This window comes from Poecilia formosa, unplaced genomic scaffold (genome assembly GCF_000485575.1).
Source record: "Poecilia formosa unplaced genomic scaffold, Poecilia_formosa-5.1.2 Scaffold79, whole genome shotgun sequence".
NCBI lineage: Eukaryota > Metazoa > Chordata > Actinopteri > Cyprinodontiformes > Poeciliidae > Poecilia > Poecilia formosa.
Genome location: NW_006800018.1, coordinates 1,368,518 through 1,388,717, shown reverse-complemented (window position 1 = coordinate 1,388,717; position 20,200 = coordinate 1,368,518). Strand labels below are relative to the sequence as shown.

Genomic DNA, 20,200 nt, shown 5'->3' with positions numbered 1-20,200 from the left:
GAGGGGAGGGAGAGAAGAAAAGTGAGACAAATGAGATGATGAGCTGGTAATGACTCGGAACATTGAGTGAAATGAGAGACGCGTCGAGAACTTTCGCACCGAGCGCTCCCGACTTGTGCCCGGCTTGTCAGAAACTCAAAAATTCGATATATTTTCCAATCAGTGAACACACCAATATCTGAGTGCCACCAGGTTCCATTAGCTGCAACCCTCTTCAGTGAGGAAGTTGCTACTGAGGGAAGAAGAATTAAGAGTTAGTTGTTTTTAGAATAAGTAAATGGAGACATAATGCAAAAGGTTTGATAGAAACTTTTCTACAAAAGTCGAACAAATACGTTTCTATGATAGATTTGATTTGTTTTTTCAAGAGAGAGTGAGAATTACAGCAGATAACAGGAAGGCTAAGCATAGCACAGCACAGTTTCTGTATCCCATCATTTGTGTGACATGTCAGCCACTACCTGTCCTTAAATCTTCTAGATGTGGATCTATATGCTGCATCATAAACACAAGAGACGCACCAATTACAATTTTTTTTTGTAATATCTGGGCTTTAAAAAGCCTGACTTGCCGAATCCAACTTTGGCCGAAACTTTTTGTTTGTCTGTCAGACTATAGCAGATCAGACCAGTGGATAATATTGATTTCTCATGTGGGTGTGAACCAATTGATGATAGATAATGTGTGCTTCCAGAGCATGCAGCTGGGATTACAGAACCAGGGGGTGTGGCTTATAAATCAAAGATGCCCTGTGGAGCCGTCTTCATGCTGGATGTTCAAATGAATTTAGAGCTTTAAACACAAGCAAATTTGCAGAGTTAAAGTTGAAAAGAATATTGAAGTGATCAAACTTAAAATAATGACTCTAATAAAGTCCTAAAAGGAAGAAACAGTGGAGTGATGATCCAAATGAAGACACAGGTGAAGATGAGAGGAGACATTCGGTTTCCTGTTATACCCCATGCTCCCAGCTATAACAATCAACCCACAATCAATTTCCATTTGCCTAAAAGCAGCTGCTGGGAATCCCTCCTTCACTCGGAGACAAACTTCTGCTAGTTAAATGTTTCAACGCTCACTTCTGCACCAGTGTGTGTTTCTGCACCGCTCTGATTGTCAGAGCGTTCTTGAAGTTATCATATTGGAGCGTATTGACATGTCTATCAGTCCGTTCTGTGGGTAGAGGCTGGTGTCTGTACCGAGTAAAAAAAAAACACTAAATATTCCCTTTTATCATAGCAAATGACAGATTCCTCATCCGCTCGCTTCTCTTCAAGGGACCGCCTTTATTCTCAGGCAATTTCGTTGCTTTTTGATCTGAGTTGTTTCTCCGCAGGGATGTCGAGTCGAGGCTTGAAAGAACCTTAAAATCCATTTTTTCCTCTTTATCTCTCTTTCAGTTCAACTTAATGCATAACCAGTGAAATAATGTAGAATGTTTTCACTGGCAACTTGCTATTAACTTAACTTTGAACATGTTTTTAAGGCTTTTAAGAATTTCACAATGTAATGATCAAAACAGCTGAAGAAATAATGAAGAGTTTAATTCCAACCTGATATCTGATTGGCCAGCTGCTTGAGCAGATTTTCCAACTAACAACTGTAGTGATTTTTTTTTTATAAAAAAGAGAAGTACCGTGAACTAGAAACTGGTGGAATAGCCATCTCTCTCTTTCAAAAGTAAAGCTGGTTTTCTGAATGCCTTGAAGTTTGTTCAAGCTGAATGGAAATGTGCCTGTGTACACTCATTGTACAAAGTCAGTAGAAGAAGGAGCAATCATTGAGCTATTTGGTCACAATAACAAAAAGCGCGTGTTGAGGTGCGACCTTCAAATGAACAAACGCCATCTGCCGAGCACGGGGAAACACAGAGATATAGAGCAAACAACCATTTACACACTCACCCACACACACGCGCACGCACACACACACACTTAACTATAAATTCAAGAGACCAGCTAACCTAAAAATCCTGTTTTTCAACTTTTCAAATTCTGCCAAGAAGAACACTCAAATATTCAGACATAACTCTTGCTGACGGCTGCACAAAACATGCGGTTGTGGTGCAACTTGCTAAGGTACATTTGCGAAAAGTTTGTGTAAGTGTAGCACATCTGTATATTGGAGCCTGGAAGCCAAATTTTGATGTTGGGGGTAGATCGTACTGGCTAAAATCCACATTCACATTCAAACGTGTGCTCTCAGCTCTATATTATAGAAACCATTGAAGCTGTATGATGGTAAACCTCTTACCTGGGAAAAAGAGCCATGTACGTAGGTTTTTTAAAAGCCTCACATTATGCAGATAATCAAGCCCATAATGACTGAATGTAAACTTTCATTTAGATCTTTCTGTTATGTTACAAGTCAGTATGTTTTTCACACATGCCAAAGAAATCCAGCAGTATGAGCGTGTGTCCTTACCGTGCACTTGGAGGGTCCCGGAGGCCTCGGCTTTGCCCACGCTGTTCTCCGACACACAGGTGTAGGTGCCCTCGTCCTCAGCTCGCACCTGGCTCAGACGGAGGCTGTTGTCGCTGCGGATCTCAAACCTGCAAACACATCAACACCGGCGATGACTCTGCCCAAGAAATCTGAGAAAAAGTGGGAGCCCGCGGAAGCTGTTTGCAAGCGTGAGCTTCCCCTCACGCATATGCATACATAACATCTGAATGCGAGATGAATTTTTGAAGTCCTAGTGTTGTTTCTCTTTGTACCTGCCCCGGGGCAACTCTCCCTCTTCCCTCCGCCAGCGGACAGTCGGAGTGGGATCTCCATGTACCTCGCAGAAGAACTCCACCGTATCATCCGCCAGCACCACCTGGTTCACTGGTTGTTTGGTGAAGACGGGCCTCTCTGAAATCAGAACCGCTACTTAGATCTGCTGCACCTGGATTTGTTGGTAATAAACCCAAACGCTTCGAAGAAAACTGATGCGGCACGGTCAGTGTTTGGTTTTAGCAGGAATATAGTCTCTGCTGACTAGATAGTAAATTAGTATGATTTTTTTTTCTTTACCGAGTCATCTGGATGAGAGAATCTCAAATACTCAGTACTTCTCGAGGTAACAAAACATCTAAAATGGTTGCTGTGATTAGTCATTAGCTCCAGAGCAAAACTTGTGAATGTCATTATAAATTAAAAGTTAATGTTCTCAGCAGACTGTAATAGATTGCTTCGTATTCAGGGCGTACGCCGTTTGTGGCCCATTGACTGGTGAGGATAAGCAACAGCTCCCCTGTGACCCTGCAATGATTAACAAGCAAGCAAAAACAAACAAACAAATAAAAAGATTCATGTAATTTACCAAAGATTTTATATGGACAGCAAAGTTTAATATCTGAAAGAAAAAAAAAACACATCTGAGTATTTGAAGAGACCAGAAATGAAGCCAGGAGGCATTTAAACCCCTGCATGCCTGGTTGGACTCAGACGTGGGATATGCAGAGAATTTCAGGGGATAAGAACTGAAGTGGGAATTGTGGTGGGAAGCAGGCAGGTTCATACAAACAGTTCCCTGCTGACATTTTGTACACAGATGGAATTATTTATCACAATCCACTGCACAGCCCATAATAACCAATGCTGTGTGAGCACGGTTCAGTAGAAGAAGAGTCAATATACAACCCGATCAGGTTTTAATCGCTTTTATTCTTCAAGTTTGGGCATACCGAGAATGAATTTGGCCTCAGTTCTGCTTTTTCTTTCAGTGATGACATTTAAAATAAACATATACAACAAAACAAAAAAACAAAAATGATTACTACTTCTATCTTATTTTTATTTTCTAATGTTCTTTTTGTTTTTACAGAAGAGGAAGATGAGGTTGAATTTGTGGCTGCCGGTTTACGCAAAAGCGCTGTGTGGCACCGACGCGAAGGGAGTAGTTTAAAAAGTTTGTGTCCAGGATGTGTGGGGTCTGCAGACATGTTAGCTGTCTCTATTCTTGCTGTCAGCGATGCTAGACTTGTACAAGTCCTGAGTGGAGGAGTTTCTATGTTGCTGTAAATATAATAGCTTACCAAATAGTGTATCTATGACATCAGTGAACAGACTGATTATCAATGTATTGTTCAGCAACAGACATAAACAACGACTTTACATGTGCGGTCTGTGTTACAACAGATCAAATGGATTTCTTAAATATGAATCAAGAATCAAAGACAAATCGCCATTAGCTAAATTTGTAATAACTGTACCATCCACCTCTGATTATTTTGAATACATCAACATTTGACTCTTAAGGGAAACAATCATAAGTCCATAAGTCCCTTAGGGATATTAAATACACCTAATGAGACATGTACGTCCTGCAAGCTCTCATAAAGTTCATGACTGCTTTAAAATAAATTGTGACAGCCTGGAAAACACTAAAGTGTTCCTGTTGCAATAAAGTGTATAAGAAGAACAATGGCTGGTTGTGTGTTCCCCACAATCGATACACATTGTAAGAATGCTGCAGTCCCACTGAGCTGAAAGTCAGACAGGAGGAAAAAGATGAGGGGTCAAAAGGGCAACTGGGAGGGAAAGATCGATGGTCTACTCCAACAGCTGGCAAGGAAAGGAAGGAGGTATAAAACAAAACCTCCACAGGGACTCCAAGAGAAGATCCTCAACAAACTAATGTGGGAAAAAAAAAAAAAAGAACTGAATTCAGTGTGCTGTGATACAATCAATTTGAAAATAACTCACCAAACACGACCAGTTCAGCTGGATCGCTGTCTTTCTCGCCAACCATGTTTGTTCCCACGCACACGTACATGCCAGCGTCACTCTTTCTGGTGTTTGAAATCATCAGCTTTCCTCCTCGGATCTGAAAGCGACAGAAGCGAAGGAGGGAGGGCGGTGGAAGAGAGGAACGGAAGGAAAATACAAAGAGGAGGTAAGAAGAGGATGAAGTTGGAGAAATTTTGGTTAGGAAGAGAAGACGAATGGAGAAAACGTGGAGGCAGGATACTGAGACGTGTTGGTCGAGCGCAAAGCCACTCAGTCACGTTCAGGGTGTGATGTGACAGATGGCTCCCCCTGCGACGGCTTCCATGATTCGACAATGATTCCAGCGCTAAGCTGATCGCCATGGAAACGCTTTGTTTTTATGGTGGCCTGCACTTATGCACAATAACCCAAATCATTGCATGATGTGTTGATGTCTGATGGGCATCTAAAATTGTTTCAGTACTGACCCTAAGAGCTCAAGTGTTTGTTCCCAGGGACAACCCCGTTTGGGTTTTATGGATACAGCAGATATGTGCCAAAAAAACAACTTTCAACCGAGGTGGTAGAAGACTTAAGCTTGGGATTGTTTTGCAGTCGACTTGTCATCTATAAACTTCTCTGCATAATAAAACATTCTACAGTGAAAGATGTCTTCATGCAACCTTGAGTCCAGGTGTACATTTACAGCAGGAGCTAAAAACAATCTCCACGTGTTTCCAAAAGTCCCAAAATTGAATCTGGACTTTGACCGGAGGTCAAAGGTCTTTCTTAAGGTCTCATCACAATAAGACCTTAAGAAATTAAGATTGTCGGAAGAGGAAAATGAGCATAAAAATCTTGTTGAATAAATTAGACATTAGTTTGTAGTCACCCAATTATTGGACCTGGGCAAGAACTAGAATAACAAGATATTTTTTTATTAGATCATGATATATAAGAAGTGTTTATATTCCCAGATGCTAATGTTAGCTTCATAAAACCACATTATTAAGTGTTTTTGGTTTTCGTGGGGTACAGCTGAAGTCTGCTTACAGTGATCCTTTCATCGCGATCGTTGACTCGGATGTTGTTTCTCTTCCAGGAGATGGTGGGTTCAGGATGGCCTCTGGGTGGGATGCACTCCATGACAGCGGGCTCGCCTGCAGCCACCACCACATCGCTGGGTGTCTGACGGAAGTCGTCTCTCAGAACTGGAGGCAGAAAAAGATGCACAGTTAGAACGAGCTTCCACGTCGATGGCACTGCCTCCGCGCCGTTGTGACATGGGGTTCTTACTAAAATCCTGCATACTTATGTTGATTGGGCTTTTCAGTATACACAATCTATACAGGAGTCTGTTACGCCTTCGCTCACTGGCACTCCTGTCAAGAAGCTGAAAAGCACAAATCATGATGAGCCATTGTTGTTCAGACAGTACTTGACAGGACTGAATTGAAACATGGTGTGCATGTATCCCTGAGGTCTTCATTGCCTTCATATCATGAGTGTGTGGCATCCCAGCACATCAATAATGAAGGCTCCAGTAGCTGAGGCACACAATGCCCTGAATTATTCAGCCTGACCCAAGCACACTCCCACAGACACACACACACACACACACACACACACACACAAAGTCATAATCTAAACAAGCAAACTGAGTAAATCAATTTAATCAGCCACTGTAATTTACCCAGAATACAGAATTTCAGCTTGTATGCTTTCAGGGTATATATTTATGAGATGTGAACATTATTTTTAGAGTCTTGTTCTTCATATTTTAAGGGCTCTCAGATCACAGATGTTCCTTACTTCAAAATAAGAGTCACAAACACAGATCCAGCAGCTATAAAGGAAGCACCATAGCTTGATTAAGCAAAGCTACATGCTAACACTACATAGATAGCTCTTCATGAGACTTTTAGAGTATTTTTGTTTGTAAGAGATGTTACTGCACCACTCGGTTTTATGCAATACAAAAGCCTCATTAATTGATGTTAGTAAGTTCAATTCTAGACTAAACATTGTTGGGAATGTTTGGACACCGTAGATGTCCTTTTTATTTTGACTTTGCTGACATTGCAGAAGGCATCAAGCATTTAACCTCAGCTAATGTACGCAGCATTAAAGTTTGCATTTTAGCCAATGTATTGTTTCTTGTCATAACCAGCTTTTCAGTAACGATATGTTCATATGCAGGCATCTTCAGAGTCGGAGTCTCTCCTTTCAAAAAAGCATCACCCAATAAGTCAGCTGTGTCACGATTATTATTATTATTAAATTCTTTTAATCTGTCAAAATAAAGTGACAAATAATGAATTTCACCCATGGATCTCCTCATTGTTGATGAATCTCGAGGCTGACCTAGATATTACTGGCTTGTTTACCTTAAAAGCTTTAAGCTACATCATAAATTAGCAGCTTTATTTGTACCGACAGCTGCTCACAGTCTTCTCCATATTCCAGCTAAATAAGCTGTCAAGTGCATCAGATCTCTGGGAACGTACTCTTTAATGCACTGCATGCGAGCCTGACAGCTAAAAGTAACAGAATTAATTTATTCCTGTTGCATTAAAGGTCTGCCTGTAAAACCTGATAGATTTGATTTGCAGAAGAAGGATTTTGTAAGGTTTACGGTAACTGCTCATATTGTAGTTGAATTATTTCTTATCTTTTAGGCTCAAACAGCATGTTCTTTGCAATGTCCTTTGCGCATTTGATGCCTTGAAAGATTAGTGTGAAGCCTGCCTGATGCTTAATGTCTTATTGTCCTGTCTTACTGTCACTGAGTTGCATTCATACACGCTTGAGTGTTTGAAGTTGTGGAGCTGAAATTCCCCAAATAAATAAAATAAAACAAATTCAGCAGTAAGAACAACATGGTCCCATTATTAAAAATAAAAATGTCCAAAAGCACATCCAAACTCGAGTGCTTCCTGCTTTTCTCCCTAGGATGTCATTAAAGAACTTTAATTTGAGCAATGGAAAATATATATATATACTGTATATGTATATATATATATTTTTTTATCTTGGCATACGTTGGTTCCATGAAAGTGGTCCATAATCTTTATTATTTAATCTGTATGAATTATGTTTCATACCTACTGCCATCGATGCTGCAAAGAGTTTGATTCGGCTGTTAATGACTGACAAAGGGAAAAGTTTCCTTAATCAGACATTATTGGCAGATTCAAGGAAAAAAAAACAAAAAAACAATTTTCTCATGTTTTGTTGCAGGCAATAAGTTTGGTTCCATTTCCTGAAATCTGGTTTATAAGAAACGCGGATCCTGATCATCCACAAGGCTCACTGACTTCCTATGTAACGGCTCCTGTTGTCTGTCTGGCAGAAGTCTGTTGAAAGTTTCATGAAAATGTGTGCATGTCAAAGGAAAAACTCCTTTATCTAGTATAAATGTAGCCAGCAGTTCTTGCTTACTTTTTCTCTTTCCAAACTGACTCAAGGACAAAAAAAANAAACATGCGGTTGTGGTGCAACTTGCTAAGGTACATTTGCGAAAAGTTTGTGTAAGTGTAGCACATCTGTATATTGGAGCCTGGAAGCAAAATTTTGATGTTGGGGGTCGATCGTACTGCCTAAAATCCACATTCACATTCAAACGTGTGCTCTCAGCTCTATATTATAAAAACCATTGAAGCTGTATGATGGTAAACCTCTTACCTGGGAAAAAGAGCCATGTACGTAGGTTTTTTAAAAGCCTCACATTATGCAGATAATCAAGCCCATAATGACTGAATGTAAACTTTCATTTAGATCTTTCTGTTATGTTACAAGTCAGTATGTTTTTCACACATGCCAAAGAAATCCAGCAGTATGAGCGTGTGCCCTTACCGTGCACTTGGAGGGTCCCGGAGGCCTCGGCTTTGCCCACGCTGTTCTCCGACACACAGGTGTAGGTGCCCTCGTCCTCAGCTCGCACCTGGCTCAGACGGAGGCTGTTGTCGCTGCGGATCTCAAACCTGCAAACACATCAACACCGGCGATGACTCTGCCCAAGAAATCTGAGAAAAAGTGGGAGCCCGCGGAAGCTGTTTGCAAGCGTGAGCTTCCCCTCACGCATATGCATACATAACATCTGAATGCGAGATGAATTTTTGAAGTCCTAGTGTTGTTTCTCTTTGTACCTGCCCCGGGGCAACTCTCCCTCTTCCCTCCGCCAGCGGACAGTCGGAGTGGGATCTCCATGTACCTCGCAGAAGAACTCCACCGTATCATCCGCCAGCACCACCTGGTTCACTGGTTGTTTGGTGAAGACGGGCCTCTCTGAAATCAGAACCGCTACTTAGATCTGCTGCACCTGGATTTGTTGGTAATAAACCCAAACGCTTCGAAGAAAACTGATGCGGCACGGTCAGTGTTTGGTTTTAGCAGGAATATAGTCTCTGCTGACTAGATAGTAAATTAGTATGATTTTTTTTTCTTTACCGAGTCATCTGGATGAGAGAATCTCAAATACTCAGTACTTCTCGAGGTAACAAAACATCTAAAATGGTTGCTGTGATTAGTCATTAGCTCCAGAGCAAAACTTGTGAATGTGATTATAAATTAAAAGTTAATGTTCTCAGCAGACTGTAATAGATTGCTTCGTATTCAGGGCGTACGCCATTTGTGGCCCGTTGACTGGTGAGGATAAACAACAGCTCCCCTGTGACCCTGCAATGATTAACAAGCAAGCAAAAACAAACAAACAAATAAAAAGATTCATGTAATTTACCAAAGATTTTATATGGACAGCAAAGTTTAATATCTGAAAGAAAAAAAAAACACATCTGAGTATTTGAAGAGACCAGAAATGAAGCCAGGAGGCATTTAAACCCCTGCATGCCTGGTTGGACTCAGACGTGGGATATGCAGAGAATTTCAGGGGATAAGAACTGAAGTGGGAATTGTGGTGGGAAGCAGGCAGGTTCATACAAACAGTTCCCTGCTGACATTTTGTACACAGATGGAATTATTTATCACAATCCACTGCACAGCCCATAATAACCAATGCTGTGTGAGCACGGTTCAGTAGAAGAAGAGTCAATATACAACCCGATCAGGTTTTAATCGCTTTTATTCTTCAAGTTTGTGCACACCGAGAATGAATTTGGCCTCAGTTCTGCTTTTTCTTTCAGTGATGACATTTAAAATAAACATATACAACAAAACAAAAAAACAAAAATGATTACTACTTCTATCTTATTTTTATTTTCTAATGTTCTTTTTGTTTTTACAGAAGAGGAAGATGAGGTTGAATTTGTGGCTGCCGGTTTACGCAAAAGCGCTGTGTGGCACCGACGCGAAGGGAGTAGTTTAAAAAGTTTGTGTCCAGGATGTGTGGGGTCTGCAGACATGTTAGCTGTCTCTATTCTTGCTGTCAGCGATGCTAGACTTGTACAAGTCCTGAGTGGAGGAGTTTCTATGTTGCTGTAAATATAATAGCTTACCAAATAGTGTATCTATGACATCAGTGAACAGACTGATTATCAATGTATTGTTCAGCAACAGACATAAACAACGACTTTACATGTGCGGTCTGTGTTACAACAGATCAAATGGATTTCTTAAATATGAATCAAGAATCAAAGACAAATCGCCATTAGCTAAATTTGTAATAACTGTACCATCCACCTCTGATTATTTTGAATACATCAACATTTGACTCTTAAGGGAAACAATCATAAGTCCATAAGTCCCTTAGGGATATTAAATACACCTAATGAGACATGTACGTCCTGCAAGCTCTCATAAAGTTCATGACTGCTTTAAAATAAATTGTGACAGCCTGGAAAACACTAAAGTGTTCCTGTTGCAATAAAGTGTATAAGAAGAACAATGGCTGGTTGTGTGTTCCCCACAATCGATACACATTGTAAGAATGCTGCAGTCCCACTGAGCTGAAAGTCAGACAGGAGGAAAAAGATGAGGGGTCAAAAGGGCAACTGGGAGGGAAAGATCGATGGTCTACTCCAACAGCTGGCAAGGAAAGGAAGGAGGTATAAAACAAAACCTCCACAGGGACTCCAAGAGAAGATCCTCAACAAACTAATGTGGGAAAAAAAAAAAAAAGAACTGAATTCAGTGTGCTGTGATACAATCAATTTGAAAATAACTCACCAAACACGACCAGTTCAGCTGGATCGCTGTCTTTCTCGCCAACCATGTTTGTTCCCACGCACACGTACATGCCAGCGTCACTCTTTCTGGTGTTTGAAATCATCAGCTTTCCTCCTCGGATCTGAAAGCGACAGAAGCGAAGGAGGGAGGGCGGTGGAAGAGAGGAACGGAAGGAAAATACAAAGAGGAGGTAAGAAGAGGATGAAGTTGGAGAAATTTTGGTTAGGAAGAGAAGACGAATGGAGAAAACGTGGAGGCAGGATACTGAGACGTGTTGGTCGAGCGCAAAGCCACTCAGTCACGTTCAGGGTGTGATGTGACAGATGGCTCCCCCTGCGACGGCTTCCATGATTCGACAATGATTCCAGCGCTAAGCTGATCGCCATGGAAACGCTTTGTTTTTATGGTGGCCTGCACTTATGCACAATAACCCAAATCATTGCATGATGTGTTGATGTCTGATGGGCATCTAAAATTGTTTCAGTACTGACCCTGAGAGCTCAAGTGTTTGTTCCCAGGTACAACCCCATTTGGGTTTTATGGATACAGCAGATATGTGCCAAAAAAAAACAACTTTCAACCAAGGTGGTAGAAGACTTAAGCTTGGGATTGTTTTGCAGTCGACTTGTCATCTATAAACTTCTCTGCATAATAAAACATTCTACAGTGAAAGATGTCTTCATGCAACCTTGAGTCCAGGTGTACATTTACAGCAGGAGCTAAAAACAATCTCCACGTGTTTCCAAAAGTCCCAAAATTGAATCTGGACTTTGACCGGAGGTCAAAGGTCTTTCTTAAGGTCTCATCACAATAAGACCTTAAGAAATTAAGATTGTCGGAAGAGGAAAATGAGCATAAAAATCTTGTTGAATAAATTAGACATTAGTTTGTAGTCACCCAATTATTGGACCTGGGCAAGAACTAGAATAACAAGATATTTTTTTATTAGATCATGATATATAAGAAGTGTTTATATTCCCAGATGCTAATGTTAGCTTCATAAAACCACATTATTAAGTGTTTTTGGTTTTCGTGGGGTACAGCTGAAGTCTGCTTACAGTGATCCTTTCATCGCGATCGTTGACTCGGATGTTGTTTCTCTTCCAGGAGATGGTGGGTTCAGGATGGCCTCTGGGTGGGATGCACTCCATGACAGCGGGCTCGCCTGCAGCCACCACCACATCGCTGGGTGTCTGACGGAAGTCGTCTCTCAGAACTGGAGGCAGAAAAAGATGCACAGTTAGAACGAGCTTCCACGTCGATGGCACTGCCTCCGCGCCGTTGTGACATGGGGTTCTTACTAAAATCCTGCATACTTATGTTGATTGGGCTTTTCAGTATACACAATCTATACAGGAGTCTGTTACGCCTTCGCTCACTGGCACTCCTGTCAAGAAGCTGAAAAGCACAAATCATGATGAGCCATTGTTGTTCAGACAGTACTTGACAGGACTGAATTGAAACATGGTGTGCATGTATCCCTGAGGTCTTCATTGCCTTCATATCATGAGTGTGTGGCATCCCAGCACATCAATAATGAAGGCTCCAGTAGCTGAGGCACACAATGCCCTGAATTATTCAGCCTGACCCAAGCACACTCCCACAGACACACACACACACACACACACACACACACACAAAGTCATAATCTAAACAAGCAAACTGAGTAAATCAATTTAATCAGCCACTGTAATTTACCCAGAATACAGAATTTCAGCTTGTATACTTTCAGGGTATATATTTATGAGATGTGAACATTATTTTTAGAGTCTTGTTCTTCATATTTTAAGGGCTCTCAGATCACAGATGTTCCTTACTTCAAAATAAGAGTCACAAACACAGATCCAGCAGCTATAAAGGAAGCACCATAGCTTGATTAAGCAAAGCTACATGCTAACACTACATAGATAGCTCTTCATGAGACTTTTAGAGTATTTTTGTTTGTAAGAGATGTTACTGCACCACTCGGTTTTATGCAATACAAAAGCCTCATTAATTGATGTTAGTAAGTTCAATTCTAGACTAAACATTGTTGGGAATGTTTGGACACCGTAGATGTCCTTTTTATTTTGACTTTGCTGACATTGCAGAAGGCATCAAGCATTTAACCTCAGCTAATGTACGCAGCATTAAAGTTTGCATTTTAGCCAATGTATTGTTTCTTGTCATAACCAGCTTTTCAGTAACGATATGTTCATATGCAGGCATCTTCAGAGTCGGAGTCTCTCCTTTCAAAAAAGCATCACCCAATAAGTCAGCTGTGTCACGATTATTATTATTATTAAATTCTTTTAATCTGTCAAAATAAAGTGACAAATAATGAATTTCACCCATGGATCTCCTCATTGTTGATGAATCTCGAGGCTGACCTAGATATTACTGGCTTGTTTACCTTAAAAGCTTTAAGCTACATCATAAATTAGCAGCTTTATTTGTACCGACAGCTGCTCACAGTCTTCTCCATATTCCAGCTAAATAAGCTGTCAAGTGCATCAGATCTCTGGGAACGTACTCTTTAATGCACTGCATGCGAGCCTGACAGCTAAAAGTAACAGAATTAATTTATTCCTGTTGCATTAAAGGTCTGCCTGTAAAACCTGATAGATTTGATTTGCAGAAGAAGGATTTTGTAAGGTTTACGGTAACTGCTCATATTGTAGTTGAATTATTTCTTATCTTTTAGGCTCAAACAGCATGTTCTTTGCAATGTCCTTTGCGCATTTGATGCCTTGAAAGATTAGTGTGAAGCCTGCCTGATGCTTAATGTCTTATTGTCCTGTCTTACTGTCACTGAGTTGCATTCATACACGCTTCAGTGTTTGAAGTTGTGGAGCTGAAATTCCCCAAATAAATAAAATAAAACAAATTCAGCAGTAAGAACAACATGGTCCCATTATTAAAAATAAAAATGTCCAAAAGCACATCCAAACTCGAGTGCTTCCTGCTTTTCTCCCTAGGATGTCATTAAAGAACTTTAATTTGAGCAATGGAAAATATATATATATACTGTATATGTATATATATATATTTTTTTATCTTGGCATACGTTGGTTCCATGAAAGTGGTCCATAATCTTTATTATTTAATCTGTATGAATTATGTTTCATACCTACTGCCATCGATGCTGCAAAGAGTTTGATTAGGCTGTTAATGACTAACAAAGGGAAAAGTTTCCTTAATCAGACATTATTGGCAGATTCAAGGAAAAAAAAACAAAAAAACAATTTTCTCATGTTTTGTTGCAGGCAATAAGTTTGGTTCCATTTCCTGAAATCTGGTTTATAAGAAACGCGGATCCTGATCATCCACAAGGCTCTCTGACTTCCTATGCAACGGCTCCTGTTGTCTGTCTGGCAGAAGTCTGTTGAAAGTTTCATGAAAATGTGTGCATGTCAAAGGAAAAACTCCTTTATCTAGTATAAATGTAGCCAGCAGTTCTTGCTTACTTTTTCTCTTTCCAAACTGACTCAAGGACAAAAAAAACTAAAAAAAAAAAAAAAAAAAAAAAAAAAGATTCCTTAACTCCTGGAAAAAAATAATGCCTGGGTTATGTGCAGTATTTCATTCGCAACTTGGACTTGCACTACAAAAGAAGTAGCTGGAAAGATTATTCTCTGAGTTTGCCTTGCTGCTTAAGTTGAAGTTCAGCAATTTTATTTACTTGCAAACTTAACCGGGTAAATATATAAAGATAGATTATTTTGCTTTATATGGAAGGTAAACAGAGAAATCGTCTGGTAGCCGGAACATTTTCAGCTCATTTTCAGTTTCTGTCAGAAACTCTAAATCTGATACTTTTCAGATCAATGAGCTCACATTCATACACAGAAATACCCAATACCAGACCTCGCTAACAACATCCTTCAGTATGGATGTTGGAGTGAGAAAGCAATGAAGAGCAAGATTTTTTTCATTGATAATAGAAAGGCTGAACAGAACACAACTAATGTAAGTGTTATTGAGTCGGATTTTATATTTGGTGGCTTTTTAGAAATTTCAAAGTTAAGTTAAGAACATTCCTCTTATTGTGGTTTAGGTGATGCCAACCATGCATCTAAAATGTAACCTTCACAATAATTTTGCCTCCAAACGGTACAGCCTTCTTTTACAGCAACTGCTCGCTCAGAAAGTGGTGCAAATATAAACAAAATTGACCATTAATCAATAAGGAGCCTAGGAAACGCATCTGGATTCCATCAACATCGGCAGGTCGACGTTTCACTGAAATGAACGTTAAAGTAACATCCTAGATTCAAGTCACATAAACACATAACATGGTTTATTTATAGCGCTAATCAGAGTCTGGTCATTAGTCTGAGTATTTGTGTGAATTATTTTACAGGACGTAAATGCTAACAGGATCCAAACTGCTATGAAAAGCTGATGGGTCATAAAATGTGAACGTTGCTTACGTGCTCCGGCTTCAGGATGCAAACATGTTGCTGTAATGTAACGAAGTCGCAGAGGAAGCCAACGACTGACAGGCCTGGTACATCCAGGAGATATATATATATATATATATATATATATATATATATATCCATCCATCCATCCATCCATCCATCCATCCTTGTGAGGACTTATTGTTCTCTAACACATCTAGCTATTTCAGTTGTATATATTCCTTAAAAAGCTGGAGGAACTATTTCTTTCTGTATTCAAGATAACACCACATTGTTGGAGGTAGTGTGTGTTTGCGTGATGGGGATAAAACAACATATTCTGTTTGGAATCAAGGTCATGAAAGAAGGACATATTGATACGTGAGAGAGAAAATAATGCTCCCATAATCAAACAGACTGCTTGTGCTGCCCTGTCCTTCCAAGTCTATGCCATTGTGCTTGTTGTACCTTTGTGTCTATGAGGGAGAAAACGGCTGATTGTGGCTTTAGTCAGACCCATACAGTGATGGCCAATTACTTTGCACAGAGCATTTGGGGCACACCGAATCCCACTGGCCCCCTACAATCTCGGAATGATATGCAGAACCACACCCCTGACCTTTTTCATACCTATTACTGACATTTTGCTCAGTGACAATTCACATAGATTAAGCAGAATCGAACTAAATTGTCCAGGATCGTGTCCCATCACGCGGCGTGAGGGAGGAAACGGGATCCCCCCCCCCAGGTTTAAATTAGCATGCGGTGAGGTTAAAGGACTGCTGTCATGACCTGTCACACAATATTCTGAAATCATGGCTCCGGGGAGTCTGATCGTTTTCATTCCAGCCCCCAGCGTTCCCCAGATCTGAGCAAGAAAAAGGACTCGAAAAGTTTATTAGATACTCACAATTACCCATGAGGCCCTTTGGGGCCCATATTAAGTGGGTGCACTTTGACCTTTTCTTTAAACCCCTTCAACAAAGCCTGAGTAATCTGCACCACTGGGGCTGAACTGTGTTCTTTAATCAAAGCGCAGGCTCCAAGTAGAACCCACAAGGTATAAGATAAGGAGGACCAGCAGGGAGCTGCCGACTTCTGGTTTCTCCTTAAGGAATATAAAGAGCAACAAAATACTTTTGTCATCCAGTAAAAATGTAGCCGCTTCCACAAATCTATTGGAAAGAAAACCGTGATGTTCTTAAACACAACCCAGAGTTTAAAAACAAAAATGTCATCCTGGTTATGAGACAGAGGCGTCTGTGAACATATATATATATATATATTTGTGCATATCTCAAACTGAAAGTGTACAAGCTGACAGCCTCTGTAGGGAATGCTGTGGTCTTTTCAGGAGCTCTTTCACACCCTCTGTGCTTCTTCTGACTCCAATTTTAAATAACCTCTGTGATACTGAAAACAACAGAGTCTGTTTCACTCAGTGACAGCTTCCACACTGATGACTATTAGCCATAAAACCCAAAACACATCCACTTCGGCATCTGATCCGACAGAAAGTCCTAAGATCAGGTTGGATGGCATATACAGCAGTTGGAACAGGTTCTGAATGTCTGACCAAAATAGACGTGGGGTTTATTTTACTGGGTTACCACTACTGTGTTAAAACAAGCCGGATAGTTTCCATTGTTTTTTCTCTCTTTCTACCAAAGTCTGGATAACAAAAAGCTCCAGCCTGGTGCATGGATCTCCTTTTGTGAAGGACAATTTTGTTTACAGAGACTTCAGCAGCCATTTTATTTGTTGTTCCGGGTTTTGGGTGTTCTGTTTGTTTCTTTTTGGATGTTTAAAATGTCTTTCAGTTCCCGTGTTAAACGTTCATTAGAAAACTAAAGTTTATTGATCTTCGAGAGGCTGCACTTGCATTATTAAGCACTATATAACTTGAAAATGGTCTCAAATTGCCGCATTTATCGCAGTGATTTGGGCCAATACATCGCCCGGGTAAATCTGTTATTGTGACGGGTCTGGGGTAGTTATCTATGGCTGGACCTCACAGAAAAAAAAAAAAGAAAAACGTGGGACAGCGATCTTGTTGGAGCAGCTACAGCTTTCTGTCTATAGCTGCTTGTGTTGATGCCGGCGCTACGTTCTACTGCGTAAATTCTCTGGAGTCTGGTGGTACATTGACGGACCACTGAGTCGGAGCCTGTGTCAGGTAAAAAATCTGCTCAGCGGGTGAAAAGCTGGATGGCGAGCAGTGCGTTCTGGGCCTAAGAGGGCGTTCGCTAATGGAAAAAGATCAGGATTTTAGCCGCTCCTCAGTAGGAAATACTGTTGAAATTTGCAGAAACCCTATTAAGTGAAACTCTCCAAAGACATCTTGATCAGTCACTGCTTTTATAAATCGAATGAACCAAAGCATTGCAAGTCTATGTGGAATCTGCTAGGAATAAAGAGTGACTGCAGAGAGGGAGTGATGGTGCCTTGGTCTGCAGGGCTTATGGAGGTAAGAGGAGGGGGAGACGGATGTAAAGCGGCTCAGGCGATGCTGAGGGGGATTGAGCTGGGCATCTGTCATTCTGTCATCAGACATCTTGTCCTGACATGAAGCAATCTGCTTTGGTGTGAACGCACATCAAGAAGCACTCTGATGTTTTTTTTTTGCTCTTTTTGCCCAAGTCCAAACATCTTTCTCAGCCTCATTTCAAGCCTGCGGAGACACAGCCAGCCCCATCTACTGCGTTCCCTCTAAAAGTGGAGCGGGCTCCCCACAGCAATATCTGCCCAGGCCCACCGGCCCTACGGGGGCCCTCATCAGAAGCCACCTTCCATCAGCCACTCTCATTATCCAGAGAGGACCCCCCTCTGATCCCTATCAGGCCTTACACCCCAACAACAGCCCACACAGGATATTGGCGTGTGCGGCGGGAGTGTGTGTGTGTGTTCTCGGCGGTGATGGGAGGCTCTGTGGAAGTGTGTGCGGCGTGTGGAGGGGAGGCGGGGGGGGGGGGGGGGTCACAGTTGGAGACAGATGTCCGTGCCGCCGCTAAGCACCAGCCCCCCCGCCACATCCCCAATGCAAACACAGACACTCTGGTGGATGTGCTGCTTGGCAGCTGTGGCGGCAAATACAGCAAAACAGAGTCTGCATTCAATATGAGCCTCTCTGTGCAACATACAAGGCCGACTGTAATCCCCCCGCAGTCCACCAGCACACACACACATGCACACGCACTCAGGAGAAAGCCTTTCTTCCAAATTTATTTTAGCCTATTGATTCCCCCACAAAGTATTTTACAGCCGTGCTAAATGTCAGGAGATGGTCTGGCTCTCTGGAAATGATTATATGACCAATCGTAAAAGTGACTCAAAGATAACAGTAAATGAAAGTAAATCACAGTGAGAGGACATTTTAATTACCCCATCCACAAGCGCAGTAGGGTGACCTTCTCTGTCCAAGCACTGCTCACTTCCCTTCAACCGCGCACACACACACACACACATGCACACGCACGCACGCACACACACACACACGCACACACATAACCTGTTCATCAACGTCCAGAGCTCGCCCCCCCCAACCTCCCCAACCAAATCTGTCCCCTCCATCTTCTTTTGTCCCTTAGCTAGTCCCCTGGCAGGGCCATTTAGGCCACCGCTGCTGCTGTGCTTAGTCTTGTCAGCTGAGTCCATTTAGCAGCCCGTATCGCCCCGTTCCCGCCCGGCAAGTCCTCGGACCCCCACCTTCCTGCCGTCGCCACCAAACCTGGCTCACAATCCGAAAGCAGCTGGTCCCATTAACGATGCAGACGACAACGTAAGAAATGATTTCCATACAGCCCAGGAAAAAAAAAAAAAGAAAATAAGAGTCCCAGGAGTTTGGGAAGAACATGCCGTTTTCTTTCTCTCTGTCTGGGTTTACTGCCTATAAAAGGAGAAGAATCAGTAAGGGACGCAGTAACTAGTTGACTTTTAGGCGATTCTGTGCTCTGCAATATCTTTGCTGCGTTTCATGTCGGCAAGTCGTAAACACGTGGCAAAACTGATTTTTCCAAGAAGGTGGAAGATGGGGAACTGGGAGGGGAATGTCAGATGGTCTGAATTGCATAAACAATGTGTCAGTAATTTACCAAAAGGCTACTGCAGACGCCACTTGACATGACGACGGTCTCTTCTTCGTCCACCCGCGTGATGAGCGTCACAATGTACGTTGAAGCTTCTAACCTGGCAACTTTACGCTCTCATAAAAACGCTGCTGGCTTCCAAAATCTGAAAGCGTAGCTCAAGCTGCATCCTGAGCGTCTGAGACAGTGTGTCTGAGCTGCTGTCTGCAGCACGTCGGTTCATCGTCGGAGACGCCTGCTGCGCGTCGAGGAAGAGCCGCCTGCAGCGGTGGAAGGGGTGCGACGGATTTAACTGTAATCAGAGGTGATCGGCTTATAATGACTTGGGTTTATAATGTTCCAACGTGCACAAAAAGTGGTCAAGGTAATAATTTGACACCTAAGTTCAGCTGTGCAAGATGAGCACCAGTCGGTGTTCTGTAAAAAGACACTCAACTGTCTTTTTGCAGCACACAGTGACGAAAGATTGCAGCTCAGCTCTGCTGCTGCTGAAGACGTCCAGGATAATGTTCTTTTTTTGTTGCTCTTTTCACCGTCCGTAATGAAATTCTGTCTAAACTCATTTGTCAGTGTTTGCTGTGAATGTAGCCAATATTCTTCTTTCCTGCATTTCTATGACTAGTCGAAGTCGACTCGACTTTCATTGCGTCAACCTTGACTTTTAGAAAAAAATATGAAGTAGTGTTACTCCTGCCAGTGTTGTTCGGCTAGAACTAAAACAGAGGAAATGTTTGACTTTAACGACTCTGTTCTTTGAAATTATTGAATGTTATAAGTTTCCAATAAAAAAGATAATCGATTCAAATTAACATTGTTTGGGTCTTTTAGACATGCAAAGATGTTCAAAGTCAAAATAGTGCATCATAAGAAGTTTATTAATTAAAAGCTCAGTTAATTTATATAGCACCAGCTCAA

At 41.5% G+C, this 20,200-nt stretch overlaps 1 protein-coding gene across 4 annotated transcripts in view; it reads right to left on the bottom strand.

Moving 5' to 3' along the window:
- robo3 (roundabout, axon guidance receptor, homolog 3 (Drosophila)) overlaps positions 1-20,200 on the bottom strand; it is a 264,138-nt gene that overhangs the window by 37,744 nt on the left and 206,194 nt on the right. For 3 of the 4 annotated variants that reach the window (XM_007556477.2, XM_016673589.1, XM_007556478.2), the window contains exons 1-4: positions 5,749-5,937; positions 4,693-4,813; positions 2,718-2,856; positions 2,425-2,552 (exon numbers count right to left, since the gene is read on the bottom strand). In XM_007556477.2, the coding sequence (XP_007556539.1) occupies positions 2,425-2,552; positions 2,718-2,856; positions 4,693-4,813; positions 5,749-5,841 (481 nt within the window). In that variant the 5' untranslated portion in view covers positions 5,842-5,937. Of the gene's footprint in view, positions 1-2,424; positions 2,553-2,717; positions 2,857-4,692; positions 4,814-5,748; positions 5,938-8,550; positions 8,679-8,843; positions 8,983-10,818; positions 10,940-11,876; positions 12,035-20,200 lie in introns of those variants that run through there. The other variant, XM_016673590.1, reaches the window with a different exon arrangement.